The 24705-nt window shown below is 44.8% G+C and overlaps 2 protein-coding genes across 2 annotated transcripts in view; one reads left to right on the forward strand and one right to left on the reverse strand.

Annotated features, from left to right (window-relative positions):
• LOC141074061 (uncharacterized) overlaps window positions 1-24705 on the reverse strand; it is a 134085-nt gene that overhangs the window by 24981 nt on the left and 84399 nt on the right. The gene's annotated exons all lie outside the window — the stretch shown is intronic.
• LOC141074013 (uncharacterized) lies at window positions 15672-17222 on the forward strand. Its single transcript, XM_073561526.1, has one exon. The coding sequence runs from the start codon at window positions 15687-15689 to the stop codon at window positions 17145-17147; it is 1461 nt and encodes a 486-aa protein (XP_073417627.1). The 5' UTR covers window positions 15672-15686; the 3' UTR covers window positions 17148-17222.

A 24705-nucleotide genomic window follows, 5' to 3' on the forward strand; every position in this document is an offset into this window, starting at 1 on the left:
GAGCCGCGTGTGTATGAGGTGTAAGGAGCGGAGCCGTGTGTGTGCGAGGTGTACGGAGCGGAGCCGTGTGCGTACGAGGTGTACGGAGCTGAGCCGCGTGTGTATGAGGTGTACGGAGCGGAGCCGTGGGTGTATGAGGTGTACGGAGCGGAGCCGTGTGTGTACGAGGTGTACGGAGCGGAGCCGTGTGTGTACGAGGTGTACGGAGTGGAGCCGTGTGTGTACGAGATGTACCGAGCAGAGCTGTGTGTGTACGAGGTGTACTCCCAGCTTCGGTCGCAGACGCCTCTGTGTATGCTGTATACACCCGTATACCCCAGCTTCGGTCTCAGACCCATGTGTACACTGTATAAACCCATATACCCCCAGCTCCAGTCGCAGACGCCTGTGTATGCTGTATACACCCGTATACCCCAGCTTCGGTCTCAGACCCGTGTGTACACTGTATACACCCATATACCCCCAGCTTCGGTTACAGACCCCTCAGTATGCTGTATACACCCGTATAACCCCAACTTCAGTTGCAGACCCCTCTGTATGCTGTATACACCTGTATTCCCCAGCTTCGGTCGCAGACCCCTCAGTGTGCTCTTTATACACCCGTATACCTCCAGCTTCGGTCGCAGACGCCTCTGTGTACACTGTATACACCCGTATACCCCCAGCTTCGGTCACAGACCCCATGTCTCTCACACTGTATACACCCGTATACCCCCAGCTTCAGTCTCAGAACCCTGTGTGTATGCTGCATACAACTGTATACCCCCAGCTTCTGTCACAGACCCCTCTGCGAACTCTGTATACACCCGTATGCCACCAACTTCGGTCGCAGACCACTCTGTACGCTGTATACACCTGTATACCCCCAGCTTCGGTCACAGACCCCTGTGTTCACTGTATACACCTGTAAATCCCCAGCTTGGGTCGCAGACTCCTGTGTACGCTGTATACACCTGTATACCCCCAGCTTTGGTCACAGACCCCCCTGTGTGCGCTGTATACACCCGTATACCCCCAGCTTCAGTCGCAGACCCCTCTGTCTACTCTGTATACACCCGTATACCCACAGCTTTGGTCACAGATCCCCCTACGTACGCTGTATGCACCCGTATAGCCCCAGCTTCGGTCATAGACCCCTCCGTGTATGCTGTATACACCCGTATACCCCCAGCTTCAGTCACAGACCCCCCTGTGTACGCTGTATACACCCGTATACCCCAGCTTTGGTCACAGATCCCCCTATGTACGCTGTATGCACCCGTATACCCCCAGCTTCGGTCATAGACCCCTCCGTGTATGCTGTATACACCCGTATATCCCCAGTTTCGGTCGCAGACACCTCTGTGTACGCTGTATGTACCTGTATACCCCCAGCTTCGGTTGCAGACTCGGTCACAGACCCCTGTGTACGCTGTATACACCTGTATACCCCCAGCTTTGGTCACAGACCCCCTGTGTACGCTGTATACACCCGTATACCCCCAACTTCGGTCGCAGACCCCTGTGTACGCTGTATACACCCGTATACCCCCAGCTTCGGTCGCAGACCCCTGTGTACTCTGTATACACCCGTATACCCCCAGCTTCGGTCGCAGACCCCTGTGCACTCTGTATACACCCGTATACCCCCAGCTTCGGTCGCAGACCCCTGTGCACTCTGTATACACCCGTATACCCCCAGCTTCGGTCGCAGACCCCTGTGTACGCTGTATACACACGTATACCCCCAGCTTCAGTCGCAAACCCCTGAGTATGCTGTATACACCCGTATACTCCCAGCTTCGGTCGCAGACCCCTGTGTACTCTGTATACACCCGTATACCCCCAGCTTCAGTCGCAAACCCCTGTGTATGCTGTATACACCCGTATATCCCCAGCTTCGGTAACAGACCTCTGTGTACTCTGTATACACCCGTATACCCCCAGCTTCGGTCACAGACCCCTCAGTGTACACTGTATACACCCGTATACCCCCAGCTTCGGTCGTAGACCCCTGTGTATGCTGTATACACCCCTTTACCCCCAGCTTCGGTCACAGACCCTGCATCTCTCACACTGTAGAACAGACGCCGGACACACACGGTAAAACTGCAGTCGTCGATCTCTCATCTCTCGCACTTATACTGATAACATAAGATGGAGTCAGACGAACCCTCCTACAAAACGTGAGAACAAAGTCATTACTACAGGACTGTGTGAGAAAGGGATTTATTCTACAAGAAACGCTGGGGCCACAAATGAGAGTAACATAATGTCGCTCATCTTCTCTTTCACCATAGATATTGACAGTGAGGGCGACTTCCACTTTGCCGCAATGTGGATTTTAGTGGCCATACATAAGTAGTTTACTAGCTTCTGAAAGGTTTTTGGAAGCCGAGAAGGCCTGATTCCCAGTAATAGGGTAGAAGGTTCCAGATCAACCGGTCCACCATACATCTGTGCTATCAGACGCTTCACCTTCTCCCAAAGCCCAGAAACCACCATACAAGACCACCAAATATGTCTCATGTCACCAGATATTCCACAGCCCCTAAAACAGTCTCCCGAGATTTTAGGAAAAATGCTGTGAGTTTTTTCCAGTACATAATAGACTCTGTACAATAGTTTTAAGGAGGTCTCCACAAGGGAAGTCTGGTGACTGCCTTCTGATAGGGTGTCATAGCTACGATACCATTCATCAATTGTCTATTCAAACCCCAGATCCTCCTCCCACTGTAACATACTGTATACTTCAATTTTTTATCATTTTGTGGAGAATTTATAGCATAGTAGATCAATGAGATCGTTCCCCTGCCCAAAGGGTCATTTAGACATTAATTTTCAAAACTGGTTGCCCTGAGAGTAGTACCGCTCGGGAGGATCTGCTTTGCAAAGTAGAAAGATCTGGTTCAATCGCATTACGTCCCTAACTGGAGGGTCACATTTTTGAACAAATTCCTGTCTATCAAGTAATATATTGAATGGGGAACACAAATGTTTAAGTACATGAATACCTTTCAGCTTCCACCAAGAAAAAATTTGTGGCTCAAGGCCTGGCGGGAACATGGGGTTTTGTAATATAGCTGTCAGGGGAGAAGGGATTGATTGTAAGTTATATTTAAACCGGACTTTCCTCCAAAGAAGCAACGAGTGGACTGTAAAAGGAGCCACATTCCTTAACCCCCGTGGAAGTCGGTCTGTGGTCCACATTAGGCCTGATAAAGAGAATGGTTTGGAGAGAAATGATTCCAGAATAACACATCTCGGACTATTGGGATAAGAACACGCACTTATTAATGGAGCAATCTGTGCCGACTTGTAATAAAGTGTAAAACTAGGGAGGGATAAATCCCCTTCTTTTCTGTGACGAAACATAAATTCTGGGTTGTTTTCCGAGCCAAAGAAATTTAGACATCGTAGAGTGTAAATGAGTGAACGTTCTGGCTGGTACCATAATTGGGAGGGACCTAAATAGATATAAGAAGCGAGGCAGTGACACCATTTTTAATGCCTGTATTCTGCCGGGCCAGGATAACTTTGAGGAAGCCCATCTATCCAGGTCCCTCTGGAAGTTTTGGATCAGTGGAGTGTAATTCCACCTAAACAGAGGTGACCTGTTGGCTGTTAAGTTGATACCCAGATATGTTAGATAATGTTCTTTGTCTATAAACCCAAAATGGGAGGCTATATTAGATTGCTCTGTCTTAGGAAAATTTACAAATAATGCTTCGGATTTCTCAATGTTAATCTTTAACCCTGAAATCTTCTCAAATTTGTGAAGGAGGGAAAACAAGTGAGGGAGTGTAGTGTGGGGACTTATTAATGTTAGCAGGAGATCATCCGCAAAGAGGCTGACTTTATATTGGTCTCCCATATTCTCAGGGCCCAGGATATTCTGATCTCTCCTTATTGCTTCCACAATGGGTTCCATTGCAAGTGTAAAAAGATCCGGAGATAGAGGACAGCCCTGCCTGGTACCCTCTGAATATTAATTGGAGGGGGATGTGGTGACGGGAGTTTTACATAAGTGATAGGGCTATCATATAACAATTGGAGGCACTTTATAAGTTTAGGGGAGAATCCGACTTCCGATAGAACCGTAAAGAGATACGTCCAGGACGCCGAATCGAAAGCCGTCTCAGTATCTAATGCAAGCAGGAGAAGTCGCTTTCGCTGTAGGTTAGTTGTATGAATAATATTTAACGCTCTCCTAATATTATCTGGGGCCTGTCGCGCCGGTATAAAACCAACCTGATCCCGATGGATGAGGTGAGGGAGGATTTTATTGATCCTGTTAGTCACAATGGATGTAAAGATTTTGAAGTCAATGTATAAGAGGGATATAGGTCTATAATTTGTGGTGAGATGATCTTTCTTAGGATTAGGGATTACGGTTACATGCGCCACGTAGAACTCAGGGGGCAGCTGTGAGCCATTTAGTAGTGAATTACAGAGGTTTTTATATGTGGTGTCAGCACATCGCTGCATTTTTTATAATATATTGCTGTAAGACCATCCGGCCCCGGGGCCTTTCCTCTTTTTAGTTTTTTGATTGGTGAAACTATTTCCTCCTCAGAGATGTGTAAATGGAGTTGTTGTGCCGCGGACTCAGTCAGGTTAGGTAGATGTAGTGTGTGAAGGAATGACTCCAGTAGTGAGGGGGGGGTGATTGTGGGGCGAATACAAACTCTGGGGGTATTCATTATAAGTGCTATACATGACATCGGGGTGGGCTGAGATCTGACCCTTAGGGTCTTTTATAGAGGAGATTTTATGCAGTGACTCTCTCATTCTGAGCTTACGAGCGGCATCTTATTAGGCTTATTGGCATGGTGATAAAACGCGGCTTTACTCCAAGTTAGCGCCTCTCCGTCCTGGTGGTGAGAATGGCGTCTAATTGTCATTTCATATCTTGTATTTGTGTAGATAAGTATAGGGGTGAAGAGCGCTGATTGGCCAATTCTCACTCCTGCAGTTTCTCCTCCAGTCTGGGCTGTAATTCAGACCTTTCTTCTTCCTGTCGGCCGATAACTTATCACAGAACCGGGAATAGATTTTCTGTGCGCGAGTCACATTGCTCCAAGTGAGGCCTCCTCCTCTGTGTGAGTTTATGGGAAATTTGTTATATCTTCTCTTATAGCGGTTACATTAGAGATTTGGGCATTTTAGCTCCTGATGTGGAGTCGATAGCACAATCATATGCCGCCATATAGTAGACGGCCGGTAACTGGGGATAATTCCCTCCTGTGGGGTCTATTTCCCTCCAGAGAAATCACACGTTACATTCCACACACAACACTGTGTAGAGAAGGCGGCGCGGGGTAATTGTGCCAGTAGTGAGGGGCGAATAATGGCGGGAATGTCACTGACTGAGGAGAAGGCTCCATGGAGGTCTGCACTCCGGAGATCATGTGACCCCTGACTCCTCCCCTCCTGTGACCTCATCACAGGTCCTGTGCACAGAGCAGCCATATATGTGGAGTGCGGCTCTGCAGGTTAGTGATGGGCAGTCCGGCTCTTCTGGCTCCTTTCCCCACTTTTCTCCCTCCTGTCCCTTCACTATAAAGCCTGGGCCTCATTATACAGCTGTACAGGGGTCTAGTGAAGGCTTTTTAGCCCTTTCCTCAGACTGTAGCTCCTGGGCACAGGCCCTCACTCCTGTCCCTTCACTATAAAGCCTGGGCCTCATTATACAGCTGTACAGGGGTCTAGTGAAGGCTTTTTAGCCCTTTCCTCAGTCTGTAGCTCCTGGGAACAGGCCCTCACTCCTGTCCCTTCACTATAAAGCCTGGGCCTCATTATACAGCTGTACAGGGGTCTAGTGAAGGCTTTTTAGCCCTTTCCTCAGTCTGTAGCTCCTGGGAACAGGCCCTCACTCCTCTCCCTTCACTATAAAGCCTGGGCCTCATTATACAGCTGTACAGGGGTCTAGTGAAGGCTTTTTAGCCCTTTCCTCAGTCTGTAGCTCCTGGGAACAGGCCCTCACTCCTCTCCCTTCACTATAAAGCCTGGGCCTCATTATACAGCTGTACAGGGGTTTAGTGAAGGCTTTTTAGCAATTTCCTCAGACTGTAGCTCCTGGGCACAGGCCCTCACTTCTGTCCCTTCACTATAAAGCCTGGGCCTCATTATACAGCTGTACAGGGGTCTAGTGAAGGCTTTTTAGCCCTTTCCTCAGTCTGTAGCTCCTGGGAACAGGCCCTCACTCCTCTCCCTTCACTATAAAGCCTGGGCCTCATTATACAGCTGTACAGGGGTCTAGTGAAGGCTTTTAGCCCTTTCCTCAGACTGTAGCTCCTGGGAACAGGCCCTCACTCCTGTCCCTTCACTATAAAGCCTGGGCCTCATTATATAGCTGTACAGGGGTCTAGTGAAGGCTTTTAGCCCTTTCCTCAGACTGTAGCTCCTGGGAACAGGCCCTCACTCCTGTCCCTTCACTACAAAGCCTGGGCCTCATTATACAGCTGTACAGGAGTCTAGTAAAGGCTTTTTAGCCCTTTCCTCAGACTGTAGCTCCTGGGCACAGGCCCTCACTCCTGTCCCTTCTGTATAAAGCCTGGGCCTCATTATACAGCTGTACAGGGGTCTAGTGAAGGCTTTTTAGCCCTTTCCTCAGACTGTAGCTCCTGGGAACAGGCCCCTCACACCTGTCCCTTCACTATAAAGCATGGGCCTCATTATACAGCTGTACAGGGGTCTAGTGAAGGCTTTTTAGCCCTTTCCTCAGACTGTAGCTCCTGGGAACAGGCCCTCACTCCTGTCCCTTCACTATAAAGCCTGGGCCTCATTATACAGCTGTACAGGGGTCTAGTGAAGGCTTTTTAGCTCTTTCCTCAGTCTCTAGCTCCTGGGAACAGGCCCTCACTCCTGTCCCTTCACTATAAAGCCTGGGCCTCATTATACAGCTGTACAGGGGTCTAGTGAAGGCTTTTTAGCCCTTTCCTCAGACTGTAGCTCCTGGGCACAGGCCCCTCACACCTGTCCCTTCACTATAAAGCGTGGGCCTCATTATACAGCTGTACAGGGGTCTAGTGAAGGCTTTTTAGCCCTTTCCTCAGACTGTAGCTCCTGGGCACAGGCCCTCACTCCTGTCCCTTCACTATAAAGCCTGGGCCTCATTATACAGCTGTACAGGGGTCTAGTGAAGGCTTTTTAGCTATTTCCTCAGACTGTAGCTCCTGGTCACCATGTGATTTCACCATAACCCTAACAAGCTAATTAAGTTGTGAAATCTTGATCAAAATCATCTCAGTACACAAATCTCCAAGGGTGCCCAAAGTTTTGCATCGCCCTTTTTCCTTTTTGCAATTATGAAATTGTAAAAAAGTCTATATATATATTTTTTTAATATTATTTTTGTCTAAAATACAAAGGCCATGTGTCATCTTAGAGGTTCGGCCTTTTAGAGATCATTTCATCTTCATCTTACTACTGCTCACAATAACGGTCATTTTGACCAGGGACGCCCACACTTTTACATGCCGCTGTCAATGCTTCGTCCCGCTGGTGCTCAATATTTAATAGGGTCTCGCTATTAAACTTAATGAAAAGTTCGGTGAATTTCTTTGAGCTGTTATTACTAGAGATGAGCGAATATCGTCGGAGAAGTTGTTATTGGCTAATATCGCTTACCGAATAGCTGCATCGGGACCCCGGATCCCTGGAGCGCTCCCGATAATCAGCTGCATGTGTCGCCCTCCATGCAGGTGCTGTGACTATCACACAGCGCGACACACGCAGCTGATTATCGGGAGCGCTCCAGCACACTGAGTCCTGCACACCCTGAGGCCCCTGATCATGTGACCCCTGACTCCTCCCCTCCTGTGACCTCATCACAGGTCCTGTGCACAGAGCAGTCATATATGTGGCGGACACTCCTGGATCTTCTGCTTTCTGGGCCGGTTCCTCCTGTGAGTCCTATTAACCCTTTCGCTCCCTGTATTCTCCTTTCTGACAGGACAATATCTGAATTTGGATAGTGTGAGAGGAATATACAGTAAGCAATGTGGAAGGAAAAAATGACAATTGTACTTTATTTCCTCACAAAAATGTGACTTTAGCCCCAAAATTGGCAGCGTAACAAATCCTTATTCCCCCACTGTAGTTTGTAGACTCCATATACAGATCCCTCAAGTGTGAAAAGAGCTGAATTCCCCACTTAAGTTATTGCATTTTGGAAATTGCCCCCACTGGGAATTTATCTCCAGGTAAAGGCACAATTGTGTCTCCATGGGGGTTGTGCTCACAGCCCAACATCGTGTGGCCTCCAAAGAAATGCCACCCCACACCATTACTGACCACTGCCAAACCGGTCATGCTGAAGGATGTTGCAGGCAGCAGATCGCTCTCCACGGCGTCTCCAGACTCTGTCACGGCTGTCACATGTGCTCAGTGTGAACCTGCTTCCATCTGTGAAGAGCACAGGGCGCCAGTGGTGAATTTGCCAACCCTGGTGCTCTGTGGCAAATGCCAAGCATCCTGTACGGTGTTGGGCTGTGAGCACAACCCCCATCTGTGGACGTCGTGACCTCAGACCATCCTAATGGAGTCAGTTTCTAACCGTTTGTGCAGACACATGCACATTTGTGGCCTGCTGAAGATCATTTTGCAGGTCTCTGGCAGTGCTCCTCCTGTTCCTCCTTGCATAAAGGTGGAGGTAGCGGTCCTGCTGCTGGGTTGATGCCCTCATACGGCCCCCTCCACATCTCCTAGTGTAATGGCCTGTCTCCTTGTAGTGCCTCCAGCCTCTGGACACTACGCTGACAGACACAGCAAACTTTCTTGCCACAGCTCGCATTGATGTGCCATCCTGGATGAGCTGCACTACCTGAGCCACTTGTATGTGTTGTAGAGTCTGTCTCATTCTACCACAAGTGTGAAAGCACAACCAACATTCGAAAGTGACCAAAACGTCAGCCAGAAGCATTGGTACTGAGATGTGGTCTGTGGTCCCCACCTGCAGAACCGCTCCTTTATTGAGGGTGTCTTGATAATTGCCAATAATTTCCATCTGTTGTCTATTCCATTTACACAACAGCATGTGAAATTGATTGACAATCAGTGTTGCTTCCTAAGTGGACAGTTTGATTTCACAGAAGTTTGATTTACTTGGAGTTATATTTTGTTGTTTAAGTGTTCCCTTTATTTTTTTGAACAGTGTATATAGATAGATTTTTTTTCTTTACGTTGGAGGGCCCAATTCCAGCTATTGCTGTGGGATCTGTGATTTCTATCTACTCCACTGTGTACAGGATAATAGAGTATAATAAAGTAGTTATGGACGTGACGTAACTAACATTGTGCAGTGACTCTGCTTTCCATATAGTGATGGATATTTCTTGTTGCTGAAACTGTGATTTTTTTCCCCCTTTAAACCTTTTTTAAACCCCTCTGATCAGTGCGATCGCACAACATACAAGCCTCTGATGGCTCCGGTGATGCCCTGTACTACTGTAGTGCCGTGTATCATCGCTGCCTGTCAGTGTAATACTAACGGCCCCATACACGTGAGACCAGAGTTGGCTGAGCGGTCATTTGGCAGACGGCGATCTCTCCCGACTCCCCCATACACACAAATATTCCAGCTTTCCTGTGGTCTGTATGAGAGAGTCGCCTCCAGACTCCTCTAGAGGAGGATTATCTACAGGAAGAACAAACGGATTATCCTCTGAAATTCAGGATGCCAGATCCTTCTCTGCCCTGACATCATCTGTCGGGAGGCCCCCAAATACATTATATGGTCGGCCAAACCCCCCGAAATCAGTGCTTTCATGGAGCTTTAGTCTAATGTGTATGGGGGGCGTTATAAGGTAACTTATTGGACGCTGCCTCTGGCCCGGCCAAATAGACCTTCATACATTGCAGCCCAGACACCATTATTAGGCATGTAAGTATCGGAGTAACTAGGACGCCCCATACTATCGAGTACTTGGAGGCAGGGGGCATTCAGCCGAACTCTGTCACACCTTCTTAGATGTCATATTTGCTTTTCACAGCAGCAAGTGGTAAAACTGTCAGGGTTTTTGTTGCCGCCTCATCTGTGCCGTCCCTGCGGTGTACATCTATGTTCTGGGGCCCAAAAAGATTAATTTCCTTTTAATAAATGTTTAACATGTTAAAAATTATAAAATGTATCTTCTGCTTTTTACATATTTTTTTCTTCTTACAAGAATTGTTGGAGCCAATTTTCTTTAGAAACATTTTAATATCGGCTTTTTCTGGAGTTTTTCTTGTAATATAGGAAAGCCTAAGGCCAGAAATAATCCCCATAAATCACTGTACATGGAGACTTTGGGATCAGATCATTTCTGTCCGTTGTGTTTGTGGAAGCAAAAAATCTTTTCTAAAAGCCTCAAACTTCTGTGTGTGACTCAGAGCTGAGATCTAACGTGAGAGAAGATTCCAGTGCGGGGAAGACGGGAAACCTTCATATAGACGGCCGGTGGGGATGGAGGCAGTGACCGACTCTGGCCAAATCTGTCTCTAGAGCCGCAGTAGAAGATGAAGATGTCGTCCTCATCATGAAGGAGTTATTTCTCATGTCACGTGTAATGAATATCTCCTGCAGTATTGCTAATGCCGATTCCAGTGTCGGTAATGAGACGAGAATTAGCGTTATGGAAGATGAGTCTATGAGGAACGTGTTCAGCTGCCGACTCCGAGGTGGAAACTGCTTGTTGTCTGTGGCCTAAATATATAGGTTTTATTAGTAGATGTCAGGGAAGAAAACTAAACCCTGTAAGATAATAAATCTCCTCATATGTTTCCCTTATTATCTCCAGTAATTGTATTATTACACAGGATTCTTATGATGTTACATCGGATCATCTTCTTCTCATTCAGGTCTCTACAATATCGGATCCTCTCAGTGAAGATCTTCTACAGAAGAGAATTTTCCTGATTTACCCATCAAGGATGGATATGGACAGAGACAAGATGGCGGAGAGGATGTTACACCTCACCCTAGAGATCCTCTTCCGTCTCACTGGAGAGGTGAGAGATTCTGATGACGTCACATTACATCATTCTTATCTATGGGAATAAGAGATGGACAGAACTGGAGAGGTGAGGACTCTGGAAATGTCTGGAGTGAGATTTATTAATGTGTCTCTCCATAACCAGGATTACACAGTGGTGAAGAAGACCTCTAGTGATCGCTGTCAGGACCCTGTGTCTGAGGGATGTGGAAGACCCCTGAGCCCAATCACGGGGCCTCCACCTCACCCCCTGATCCATGAGGACATCAATGACCAGAAGATCCTAGAACTCATCTACAAGATGATGGAGCTGCTGACTGGAGAGGTGACACTGCTGGGAATGCTGGGACATTATACAGTAACACTATGAAGGGATCGAGGGGATGACGGTATCATTGTATGTATCAGGTTCCTATAAGGTGTCAGGATGTCGCTGTCTATTTCTCCATGGAGGAGTGGGAGTATTTAGAAGGACACAGAGATCTGTACAAGGACGTCATAATGGAGGTTCCCCAGCCCCTCACATCACCAGGTAATAGGACTAAATACACACGGCCTATAATTATCTGTATGTAAAGAATGAATTCAGTCCCTGTATGTGTTTCCTCCAGATCTGTCCAGTAAGAGGACAACACCAGAGAGATGTCCCCGTCCTCTTCTTCCACAGGACTGTAACCAAGAAGATCCCAGTGCTCCCCAGGATCATCAGGTAGATGGAGAGAAGGTGTCAGGAGATCTCCCCTATGATGTGTAGACGGCTGTGATGGTCTTGTGCTCAGTCTTGTTTTATCCTCCAGTATTACATGTTTTATACTTGTATAATGAGAACGGTGGAGATGGCAGGATTAGAGCTGATCATAGATGGGACTTCTCCATCTGTCTGTGACTTTTACAATATTTGTTTCAGGGTGAAGATCTGACCCATATTAATACTACAGAGACATATGTGAGGGGTGATGAGCGGTGTAAAGAGGAGATTCCCACATATGACTACCCAGGTGAGTAGTAACCACTGAATGCAGAGAAGTCACAGATTCCTCTCAGTCACCGGCTGTGGCTGCTTTATCGGTGGTGTAGTCCGGCCGTATTACCATGATCACCATTTTGCCTCTACACCACAACATTCTCCTCCACCCAAAACTGTTCAAATGACTTTGGGCATTGAAAGACCTTTTTTATAGAACTTATAACCTGGAGTATCCACCTACCCCCTGGGATTAATGTGAGGGTGATCCCTTAAAGCAAGATCTATGTGATTGCTTGTACCTGACCTAATATAGGCCGAGTGCGCGCTTAAAGAGTCACACCGAACACAGAGTTAGATGTCTACTCTTTTCTCAGGAAAGGCTTGCACACAACTGAAGTTTATTCTTATGACAGAGAGACAGGAAATGGGTGTCACACAATCTTCTGAGTAGCCAGTGTCAGTCTATGATAGGTCCATTTCATCTTCACTTCCATATATGGTATCCAGTATCTCAGCTTCTGCATTCCAAGGATTCATTCCAGGGTGTTGTCTGAAGACACAGACGCCATCTTGGTACACCATATGTGAACTGACTTATATAAGATTTAACAGTTGATTTCCTTAGCCATTCTCTCCTTCACATTAGGAGACACTGATCGTTACCTGCCCAGATCTGTAACTATAAAGCCAAATGACAGCGTACGTAGAATGTGCTGACAAGATAGAAAATCACTTGAAGAAAAATCTTATGCTGGGCCTGTAAGAGAAAGCGGAGGGTAATGATGCTGTTGGCTTCCTAGATCCCTGAGATCTTATCGGATGAATCTTCTCTCCCTTCTGTGCTGCTGAATGTCTCATGGTCCCTACAAGACCAGGTCCAGTCTTTCTGGCCAAACTTCCCTTTTATGAGCGACAACAGTAAATGTGCAGTGAGGCCGAGTGTGAATTTCTGTCCAATAACAGCAGAGTTTCCCTTTATCCTGACTTTTCAATTTGTATTAAAACCAACTAACTTCCAGGAGGATTGTGATAATCTACAGGACAAACATTCCACCGGTGCCCTGATAGATCTCTAAGCTGTGCGTGGCTGATGGCTGTAATATACATTTATTCCCGCCTGCAGGAGATGTGTTGGCTCCAGCCCTGGTGTCATGGATTCACTCCACGTCATAAATTACATTGTTTCTGATCCTAAGGAATTCAGATTACTGCACAATCTCTCCTGAAATGGGGAGCAATATTATTTTCTCTAATCTTCTGGTCAGGATTCATAGTAGCTCCAATGGTCCACCATAAATGAGGGCAACTCTGGTTTACTGTTGTGTAATCTGTATTTGTAGCTTTCAGTTAATGAGATTCTCGTGCTCTGGGGCGGGGCTGTGGGTGGGGCTGTGGGTGGGGCTTTATGTGGTGCTCTGATTACATATTCATCTGTATTGGCTTATGACAGGTCGCTGACCCCTCACTGACCTGCCCCCATTATTACATAATGCATATAATAGCATTGATATTATTGGTGATAATGCCTATAATATTGTGGCTATTGTGAGGCTTACAAAAAAATTACATCCAGCAAAATGACACCAGCGGCCCCTGTCCAGTAGCCTCTATCTCTTACTTATAGATGCTACTGTGCAGGCGCCGCCATGACCGGTGACATTTTGCTGGATGTAGTTTTTTTTCTAAGCCTCACAATAACATATTGTGCCCAGCTTGTGTCTCTGGAGACCTCCCCCACCTACCCCCAGAAATTGTTAAGTCAACTCTACTCAAATGTGTCTGTCACTAAATAAACCAAATGCTTGAATGTCAAAACAGTTCAAAACCGTGGTTCTGTGTGGAAGATTGTAAAGCCGTCATGGAGGCATAAGGCTGGCAGTGATGGGCATTGTGGGTAATAATAGCGGGGATCATGCCTCATTCCTCTCTAGGAACATACACGACATCTTCTCTGGGGGTTCTTTCTTGTTTCAGTTACTGGGATGAGTGCAATAAAATGTCGCTCAGTGAGTCTTCTCACATCTTCAGATTCTAAAGGATTGGCGGGGACAAAATTATCAAAAACAAGATTTTCAGTGACCTTTTCCTGATAATCAAAGAAAGTATCTGCATTTCCGGCTTTTTTGTATAACACAAAAGAATTATAAGTGGCCACCTGAAACAAATACATGACTAACTTTTTATACCAGACATATGATTTTCTTGATACCTGGTATGGCTGTAGAACCTGATCTGCAAGGTCCACACCCCCATATATTTGTTGTAGTCAATGACAGACACAGGTTTTGGAGTAGTGGATCCCTGTTGGTCTGCAGTGGCCCTTGTGGCATCTGTGTGGATCGAGCTCAGGATAAAAATATCATTTTTATCCTTATACTTAAGGGCAAGCAGCTCTCCATTGTGTAAAGCCCCTGACTGCCCCTTTCAGAACTTTTTGCTGACCAATGATTGTGGAAACCCCTGACGGTTTTTCCAAATGGTCCCACAAGCCCCTATGTTATGTTCAACCAGACTTTTAAATAGAGGTATGCTGGTGTAGTAGTTGTCAACATACAGATTGCAGCCTTTTTGTGAAAAAGGAGTTATCAGCTCCCAAACGATTTTTCTGGATGTCCGCAGATAAGTAGGGTGTGACTTGAACAGGGCGGTTGGACCAATAGGACTGAATGCTAATTTCTTTAACAAGCCACATAGCGAATGTAAGTCCTAAAAATGTTTTAATTTCTAGGATATTAGTTGGTGTCCACAAATTTGACCTAGCATAATAGGATCGTGGATTCTGGTTGATGAATTGGGACACATATAAATCTGTAGGACAATATGCTCTAGCAAGCTATCGGTCAGAAACAAACTAAAAAAATAATTGGTCCCAAATTTTCCACCTCCACATTTATACCAGGAATGGCATTACAATGAGGGATGAATGGAGTAGCCGAATCCGAAGCCTCCCATCTGGGAAATGCTACATCAAGAGGCAAAGCCCCTTGGACATTGGTGTGCGCCAATTCACGAGCACTAGGGACAGCGCTAGTACTGGGCATTGTTCCCTGAGTTGGAGACATTTCTCCAGAAGCGCTATTTGTCCTTCTTGTTGTACTGGTCCTTGTGTGTGAGGATGGACCAGAATCACTGCTCATTTCTGAGCTATCACTGTCGCTGCTACTAAAGCCCTTGAAATCCACATCGCCATCTGACACTGCACTTTCTTCACTGTCAGAACATAAAAGTGCATAAGCCTCCTCTGCACTATAATACTGACGGGCCATTTTATTTGTTTTTATTTCTTTTTCCGGAAATAGAAATCTCTGACATGACTGACGTGACCAAATTATTGGGGAGACAATTGAGAAAAGCCTAATTCTTTAGCCTAACAGTAACTAACTTTAGCATGACCCTAACCCTAACTTTAACCTAAAAGTAACCCTAACTTTACCCCAACACTAACCCTAACTATAGCACTAACTGTAGCCTGCCTTATCTGTTTTTCTATTGACAAATTATGGACCTGAGTGGGGACTTATTTTTTGTGAGATAAGAATTGGTATTATTTTTGCCTACATATCATTGATTGGTTTCTTTTTATTTGATATTTGGGAGGCAGAATGAACAAACAGTTGAACACCGCACACTAGTGGTTCATCCAACAAGGTTTTCTATTAGACTGTGAACAGTTATTGTCTTGGTAAATAATTAAAGTTTTTTACATAGCTTGCCATTTTTATGGACAGTTTAAGTAGAAATGTTTAAAAATATAAAACTCAAGGATGTTTTTTATCTTAGCAGATGACTGTACCAGGAGATCAGAGGGACAGCTGACATCTTCAATTTTTAAATCTGATAATCTTGAGATCCTACAAGATACAACTGAAGTGAATGCCATTACTCCAGATATACCATCATCCATTTACAGCAAAGATCTGTCATCTTATACTATGAAACAGGTCCCATCTTCTGATTCATTACTGACTACTAAGGAAAATAAAAGTCACAAAAGAGGCAGTAAAAAACAAACTGCTCCTAAAGCAAAAAAGTCATTTTCATGTTCAGAATGTGGGAAATGTTTTAACAAGAAATCTCATTTTGTTACTCACCAGAGAACTCACACAGGAGAGAAGCCTTTTTCATGTTCTCAATGTGGGAAATGTTTTATCGATAAATCAGAATTGGTTGGGCACCAAAGAACTCACACAGGGGAGAAGTCTTTTTCCTGTTCAGAATGTGGGAAATGTTTTAACTGGAAATCACAATTGGTTAATCACCATAGAACTCACACAGGGGAGAAGCCTTTTTCCTGTTCAGAATGTGGGAAATGTTTTATCAATAGATCAGAAGTGGTTAGGCACCAAAAAACTCACACAGGGGAGAAGCCTTTTTCCTGTTCATTATGTGGGAAATGTTTTAACCGGAAATCAGATTTGGTTAATCACCATAGAACTCACACAGGGGAGAAGCCTTTTTCCTGTTTGGAATGTGGGAAATGTTTTAACAAGAAAGAGCATCTTATTAGTCACCATAGAATTCACACAGGGGAAAAGCCTTTTCCATGTTCAGAATGTGGGGAATGTTTTAACCGGAAATCAAATTTGGTTATTCACCATAGAACTCACACAGGGGAGAAGCCTTTTTCCTGTTCGGAATGTGGGAAATGTTTTAACAAGAAAGAGCATCTTATTAGTCACCTTAGAACTCACACAGGGGAGAAGCCTTTTTCCTGTTCAGAATGTGGGAAATGTTTTAACAGTAAATCAGATTGTGTTAAGCACCAGAGAATCCACACAGGAGAGAAGCCTTTTTCCTGTTCAGAATGTGGGAAATGTTTTAACCGGAAATCACAATTGGTTAATCACCAGAGAATTCACACAGGGGAGAAGCCTTTTTCCTGTTCAGAATGTGGGAAATGTTTTGTCAACAAATCAGAATTGGTTAGGCACCAAAGAACTCACAGAGGGGAGAAACCTTTTTCATGTTTAGAATGTAAGAAATGTTTTATCCGGAAATCACAAGTGGTTAATCACCAGAGAATTCACACAGGGGAGAAACCTTTTTCATGTTCAGAATGTAGGAAATGTTTTAACCGGAAATCAAATTTGGCTAATCACCATAGAACTCACACGGGGAAGAAGCCTTTTTCCTGTTCAGATTGTGGGAAATATTTTAACCAGAAAGTGCTTCTTGATCGCCATCAGAGCAGTCACACAGAGCAGAAGCCTTTTTCATTTTCTTAATGTGGGAAATATACTTGGAAATCAAGTGTTAATAAACATCAGAGACGTCACATAGGGGAGAAGCCTTTTTTATGTTCATAATGTCGGAATAGTTTTAACCAAAATTAAATCTTCTTAAATGGGTTGTCTCTTGTCATTCCTCATGTTTGCTGACAAAAGGATAAAACTAAACTTTATTAATTCCAAATCTAAAACTATACCCATAATTTGCCCCTGAAGGTTAGTCAATAGATGACTAATAGAAAAAACATATATCCCACAGTTCAGTATATAGGGTGAGGTGACGTGTACACACTCACTCTCCAAGCCTCTCATTTCTATGGGTTTCATCGTCCTCGCCAAAGGTGACTCATCAGGAGACTATTTAATATTGACCTATATTCAAGCAAGACTATACAAAAAAACTAAAATCATGTATCATGTTATCCAAAACAGTCAGAAAACTAGCCACATATTGGCAGATCCCAGACCTCAAACTATATACTTGGTAAGTTTATAAGCCACTCCAGTGTCAGGAATAGATAGTATGTGAAAATATAGTACAGATGCTTGTGTTTTTTCTCCTATAGGGACTGCCCTAGTTTGGTATTGTAACTGCTGTTACTGTATATACTCGCGTATAAGCCGAGATTTTCATCCCATTTTTTTGGGCTAAAAGTCCCCCTCTCTGCTTATACATGAGTCATAAATGCCAGAAGGTTGGCGGAGGAGAGGGAGCGGGGGGGGTGTCAGATCATACTGACCCACCCCTGGCGTGTCTCTGCAGCCCCCCTGCTTGTCCCATGCTCTCAGGCACCTTCCTTCATTGGTCACGTGGTACCGCTCATTAAAGTCATGAATATGTGCATATTCATGACTTTAATGAGCAATACCACGTGACCGCTGAAGGCAGGCGTGAGAACAGGGCTGCAGAGACCGCGCCAGGAGGGCGTAACTATATGCGATATTCACCTGTCCCCGTTCCAACGCTGCTTGCCGCTGTTTGCTGGGTCCTCTGTCAGTGACATTCAGGCAGCAGAGGGTGCGATGATGTAGTTAGTGTGCGCCCTCTGCTGCCTGAAGGTCACTGACAGAGGACCCGGCAGATAGCGGCGAGCAGCATTGGAATGGGGACAGATGAATATCTCAGGTGCCGGGTCCTGACCCAGCGTTGACACCAGCATCCGTCCCACATAGATCGCCGGTGTCCCCACCTGCTCAGGACACCGGCACCTGGCCCCCAGCGACGAGAGGTGAGTATGTCATTTTTTTTATTTGCACCAGCATATGGGGCTTATTCTATGGAGCATCTTATGGGGCAGCATATGGGGGCATAATCTATGGAGCATCTTATGGGGCAGCATATGGGGGCATAATCTATGCAGCATCTTATGGGGCAGCATATTGGGGCATAATCTATGGAGCATCTTATGGGGCAGCATGTGAGGCCTATTCTATGGAGCGACTTATGGGGCTGTCACATGTACCTGTCCTGTGTGACACGACCCGCAGGTCGGTAACTAAAACAACAAGACCAACACGTGTAACTGTCCTGTGTGACACGACCCGCAGGCCGGTAACAAACAACAAGACAAAGGGGAAGGGAAAACAGTTACAATGGTGGGCCCTGCAATAGGAAACGGGGACGTGGAGACCTCCCTCACTCCCCTGAGGCAGTGTCCCTGAACACTCCTAGCGTTCCCTATATAGGCTCTTCACCTGTCGCCGAGCAGGATACCTGTGTCCCTAACTCACCCTGCACCTATCCCTTTCTAGGGAACTGGGTGATGCGGACACTGGTCCCCACCGCTGTACTAATACACACCAAGGAAAATATACAAATGGGAAAACACCAAAAACACTTATCTTGCTCTGCTGCAGCACCGGGCAGCAGAGTGCATCACCGGATTAACTTTTCGCAGTGGCTCGACACCTCAGCCAGCTGCCACCTTCACCATCTCACTCTTCTGCAGACACCGGGCAGACAGAGTTCAACACCAGTTTCAGCAGTGGCTCTACACCTCAGAGCCAGCTGCCCACTTCACCAGGTTTCAGCAGTGGCTTAACACCTCAGCCAGCTGCTCCCTTCACCGTGGTTGGAATCCAACTAAGGAAAAGCTGCTATCACCAACACCTGCTGATAGACCAGCTGACCTCATATAGCAAAGGAGGAGCGGTCACATGAGCAGGGACCAAAAACATGCAATAACCCCAGTGACCACCGGGAGCAAAAGGCAACCAATAGAACCTATCAGGCTGTAGTGACACTTGTGGCCACCGGGGGCAGAAACCCATATTAAGCCCCAGAAGCCTGAAAAGGAAAAAAAAGGTTTACGGGAAGGAATGCATAATCTGACACGGATCCAAGAATTGGACCGTGACAGGGGCAGCATATGGGGCATAATCTATGGAGCAGCATATGGGGCATAATCTATGGAACGTCTTATGGGGCCATAACCTTTATGGAGCATCTTATAGGGCCATAACCTTTATGGAGCAGCATATGGGGCATAATCAATGGAGCATCTTATGGGGCCATAACTTTTATGGAGCAGCATATGGGGCATATTATTCTATAGAGCATCTTATGGAGCCTTTATTAACCTTTGTGCAGCATTATATGGGGCGTATTTTGTATGGAACATCTTATGGGGCCATCATGAACTGTATGGAGCATTATATGGGGCTCCTGATTCAATATGGATATTCAAAAACATTTAACCTACTGATGTCTCAATTAATTTTACTTTAATTGGTATCTATTTTTATTTTTGAAATTTACCAGTAGCAACTACATTTTCCACCCTAGGCTTATACTCGAGTCAATAAGTTTTCCGAGGTTTTTGTGTCAAAATTAGGCGGGTCAGCTTATACTCAGGTCGGCTTATACACGAGTATAAATTGTAATTAGTATTGCAGACAAATTGTCCTAGACTAAACTCAGTTTTCAGTCGGCCCAATATGTACCACTCAGGGAAAACTTACCTGCTCCAAGGATCATTAGCAGCTTCTAACTAATGACCATGCTGCGGTCTGTCAGGGAATGAGTGCAATATCGTTATAAAGACTAGGGATATGTGCAATCATAATTTCTGGGAGATCTGTGCCATTATTTAGTATGAATATGGAAATTATCTCTGACAGGTAAGTGTTCCCTGAGCGGTATATACGGTATTTTCACATACTATCTATTCCTGACACTGGAGGGGCTTATAATCTTACAAAGTATATAGTTTGAGGTCTGGGATCTGCCAATATCTCGCTAGTTTTCTGACTGTTTTGGTTAACATGATACATGATTTTAGGTTTTTCTTCGTCTAGTTCCGCTTGAATATAGTTCAATATTAAATAGTCTCCTGATGAATAATTGATGAATCCAATGAATATTCATTTCTCTTGACTAGTGGCACATGTGACTGCCGGCAGCAGCAGGAAGTCGGTGGCTGACACTGCGCGCTACTGAAGAGGAATGAATACTCACTGCTCTCTGTGCGCACAGTCTCGGTGAGTACTCTGGCAGCTGTGCTCTGCTTGTGAGCAACGCATGACGTCCCTGCCATGTGCTGCTTACAAACATAAAGCAGTTGCTGGCACCGGAGCAGGATGCTGTGAAGGAGCACCGGGTAGGTAACTGTAATTTTTTTTTATGCTATTTGATGGGGCCATGCATACCAGAATAGGGATGGGGCCCTGCATACCAGGATGAGATGGGGGCAATAGGGATGGGGATTTTTTCTCAGTGAACTCATTCCTCATGTTTGGCCTCATTAAAATAAAACCACTCATACTCTGCTGGCGTGCCGGCTCCACTTCAGCGGTGTCGAGACTCACTGTCCCGGGGCTTATGTGAGGTTGTCATATCACACGAGCCCTGCACCCAATCAGCGGCAGCTTCACTGTTCCTTCCTTTGGACTGAACATCAACAGGAAGCCAGGGCTGCGGCTACTCTCTGATGGCCTCATGATGCTTGATTTGTCCGAAGGTGGGGACAGTGACGTCAGCGCTGATTGGGCACAGGGCTCACATGACGTAAAAACCTCAAAAGAGACCGAAGAACGCAAGTACCGACACCACTGAAACGGTGCCAGCATGGGAGGTTTGTATAAGTGTTTTTATTTTAACAGGACCAAACATGAGGAATGAGACGGGGTTGTCCAACTAGTTGTCAACCTTTTTATCAAAAATCCCACACAGGGAAAAGTCATTATTATACAGAGAGTGCGAGAAATGAATTACAGGAAAATCGTATTTTGTTGACCTTCAAAAATAACTCAGACGAGGAGAACCTGTATATATTATTCACAAATTGTACAAAAACATTATGCACGCGGCGTGCGTTCAAGGATGGAATATTATATGGGAGTTTTATAGAATAAATTCAAGGTGAGAATATTATATGGGAGTTTTATAGAATAAATTCAAGGTGAGAATATTATATGGGAGTTTTATAGAATAAATTCAAGGTGAGAATATTATATGGGAGTTTTATAGAATAAATTCAAGGTGAGAATAATATATGGGAGTTTTATAGAATAAATTCAAGGTGAGAATATTATATGGGAGTTTTATAGGATAAATTCAAGGTGAGAATATTATATGGGAGTTTTATAGGATAAATTCAAGGTGAGAATATTATATGGGAGTTTTATAGAATAAATTCAAGGTGAGGATATTATATGGGAGTTTTATAGGATAAATTCAAGGTGAGAATATTATATGGGAGTTTTATAGGATAAATTCAAGGTGAGAATATTATATGGGAGTTTTATAGGATAAATTCAAGGTGAGGATATTATATGGGAGTTTTATAGGATAAATTCAAGGTGAGAATATTATATGGGAGTTTTATAGGATAAATTCAAGGTGAGAATATTATATGGGAGTTTTATAGGATAAACCAATTACCAACAGAAAATAAACATTTATCAGTAAAAATATCTCATCTTTATTAGGTAAAGTATAAAACAATTGCGCCATTTTCCGATACTTGTTGCATCTCCATTTTTCATGATTTTCGGCTGGGTTTGGGCTTATTTTTTGTGTGCCGAGCTGACGCTTTTAATGAATACCATTTTGGTGCAGATATGATCTTTTGATCGGCTGTAATTGTATTTTAATGTAATGTTGAGGCGAGCAAAAAAACGTAATTCTGGCGTTTTGGCTTTTTCTCATTATACCATTTAGCGATCATTTAATTCTTTTTTTATATTGATAGATCGGCCAATTCTGAAAGCGGCGATACCAAATATGTTTTATTTTCTTTGTATTGTTTTATTTTGAATGGGTGAAAGAGGGGTGATTTGAACTTTTATATATTTTTTCTATATTTTTTAAACTTTTTTCTACTTTTGGCATTGTGAAGACATACAGCATTGTATCTTAATTAACCAGATGACTATTTTTTAGCAAAAGAAGAATAATAGAATGTTATCTGTATGTTGGCTTTCAAATTTAAGTGTTATTTTCTAGTTAGTCAAGAAAACAGACTTTTGTTTGTGTAAGCTGGTAATATTGACTTTTATTGTGTGCTTATACTTGATCACTAGTGATGTTTGCTGATATGCTAATTATACATTGTATTATGGAGCCAGTTTGTTGACTTCTAAAGCAGAGAGGGAAAAACTATGCAAATAGTTTAAATAATCAAGTAATGCTACTTGATCTCATCTCCATTCTTACCCTTCATGTAAATAATGAATGAGGGACACTTGTTAAGTCTAAAAATAGGTTACTTGCCTCTGTATAAAGAGACTGAGAGAGAGAGAAACAGGCAGAGATTCTGCCAAGACATCCATACATCTTAAAAGGACCAGAGACAGGACAGCAGCCATTTTACATCATGACTCCATTACGAGGGACACGGATCTATCATTCTATAGGAAACAACCTAGGGGTTTTCAGCCTCGGTTGGAAGAATACAGATCTGCTCCATTGAACCTTGGATACATTTGGAGAAGCCAGATTGTGATCCTCAAATCAACTGGCCTTGTATGGACTGTCATCTTCCTACGCTTGTCATTACCTACTCTTTGTGTGCGTGCCACAGGTGCGGTAGTGACCTTGGAAGATCTAGAGTCACAGCTGATATCACCCTGGCGGGTCAGTATAAGGGTGACACTCTGCAATGTGCCCCATCTTGGGTATTTTCCTGGGACTGTTCTATGTGTTATCTGCCTGTTTTGTGGCTCAGTAAAACATTGCCACACTGTTTTACCCTCACCCTATGTTGCCTGAATAGCGTTTTGCCCATGTTATAAGGAGAGCGGGAGTTTGGCAGGACGATCCCTGGTCCATGCATTTTTGGCTAGTCGGTGGCGCTCATAGCAATCCGGCAGTGACAACCATAGACTTCTGCTGGAGGCCAACGCATCGGTGACCCACAATCGTGACGGGGTCACTGATGGGCGGGATTTCCGATGCGCTTGCTGACATGTGCCAGAAAAGATGTGGGATCAGTGCTGGAGCCCTTATCAAAGGGAGGGAGTTCAACATCCACATACATTTACGTCTGATGTCAGAAAGGGGTTAAAGGGGTTTGTTTTTACAGAGACAGAAGTGGTAATCAATCATGTATACGTACAAATGATTACAGAAATACACAGCTTCTAATGTTAAATAGTATAGAGTTAATACAAGAAAATATAATTTTTGTAAATCATGTGTAGATATAAAAATGCAGTCAAATGTAGCTCCATCTAGTGGCTATGTGCAAAAGTGCCATCATAGAGTAAAATGTATCCTAAGAGAGTGTCACTATCAAGGTTGAAATGAGATTAATGGGAAGGTGCCGTGATTTTTGATAATTTATTATAAAAATGAAAATTATGTGAAAAGATGTTTTCACCTAAGCTTGACTGTTACGTTTATTTTTTTTTACTGTTTTAGTGCAGCCACTGGGCGCTGCCAGTTTACCATGCAGGTCTGTAATGGCTGCTGGACGTCACTTTCGGTCCTCAGATACGGAAGTCCATGGGCATAGGAGACAGCGATCGGACGCCGACCATATCTCTAACATTGCAGCCACATGAGCTGTGAACCAGGTACGCCTCTGTGGGCTGCTCAATTTACAGCTGTAGTTGTGGCCAGGCGCCATTTTATTAGAGACCAGCGCTATCCGCTGAGCTCCATTTACACTATCGCTAGCCCTATTATGTCGGATGCTGTACTGTTCACTTCCGGCATAACAGGTCTCGGATGGTTACACTGTGCATACAAGAGGAGCTGCAGGAGATCAGGACAGGATACCGGACATGCTCCTGGAGACCCGACGAGCTGCTGCCTGCTGTAGACCCGATGAGCTGCTGCCTGCTGTAGACCCGATGAGCTGCTGCCTGCTGGAGACCCGATGAGCTGCTGCCTACTGTAGACCCAATGAGCTGCTGCCTGCTGTAGACCCGATGAGCTGCTGCCTGCTGTAGACCCGATGAGCTGCTGCCTGCTGTAGACCCAATGAGCTGCTGCCTGCTGTAGACCCGATGAGCTGCTGCCTGCTGTAGACCCGATGAGCTGCTGCCTGCTGTAGACCTGACGAATTGCTGTCTGCTGTAGACCCGATGAGCTGCTGAAGATGAAGACCTG

Source organism: Dendrobates tinctorius, unplaced genomic scaffold (assembly GCF_039654945.1).
Source record: "Dendrobates tinctorius isolate UK_male_01 unplaced genomic scaffold, ASM3965494v1 ptg000322l, whole genome shotgun sequence".
Taxonomy (NCBI): domain Eukaryota; kingdom Metazoa; phylum Chordata; class Amphibia; order Anura; family Dendrobatidae; genus Dendrobates; species Dendrobates tinctorius.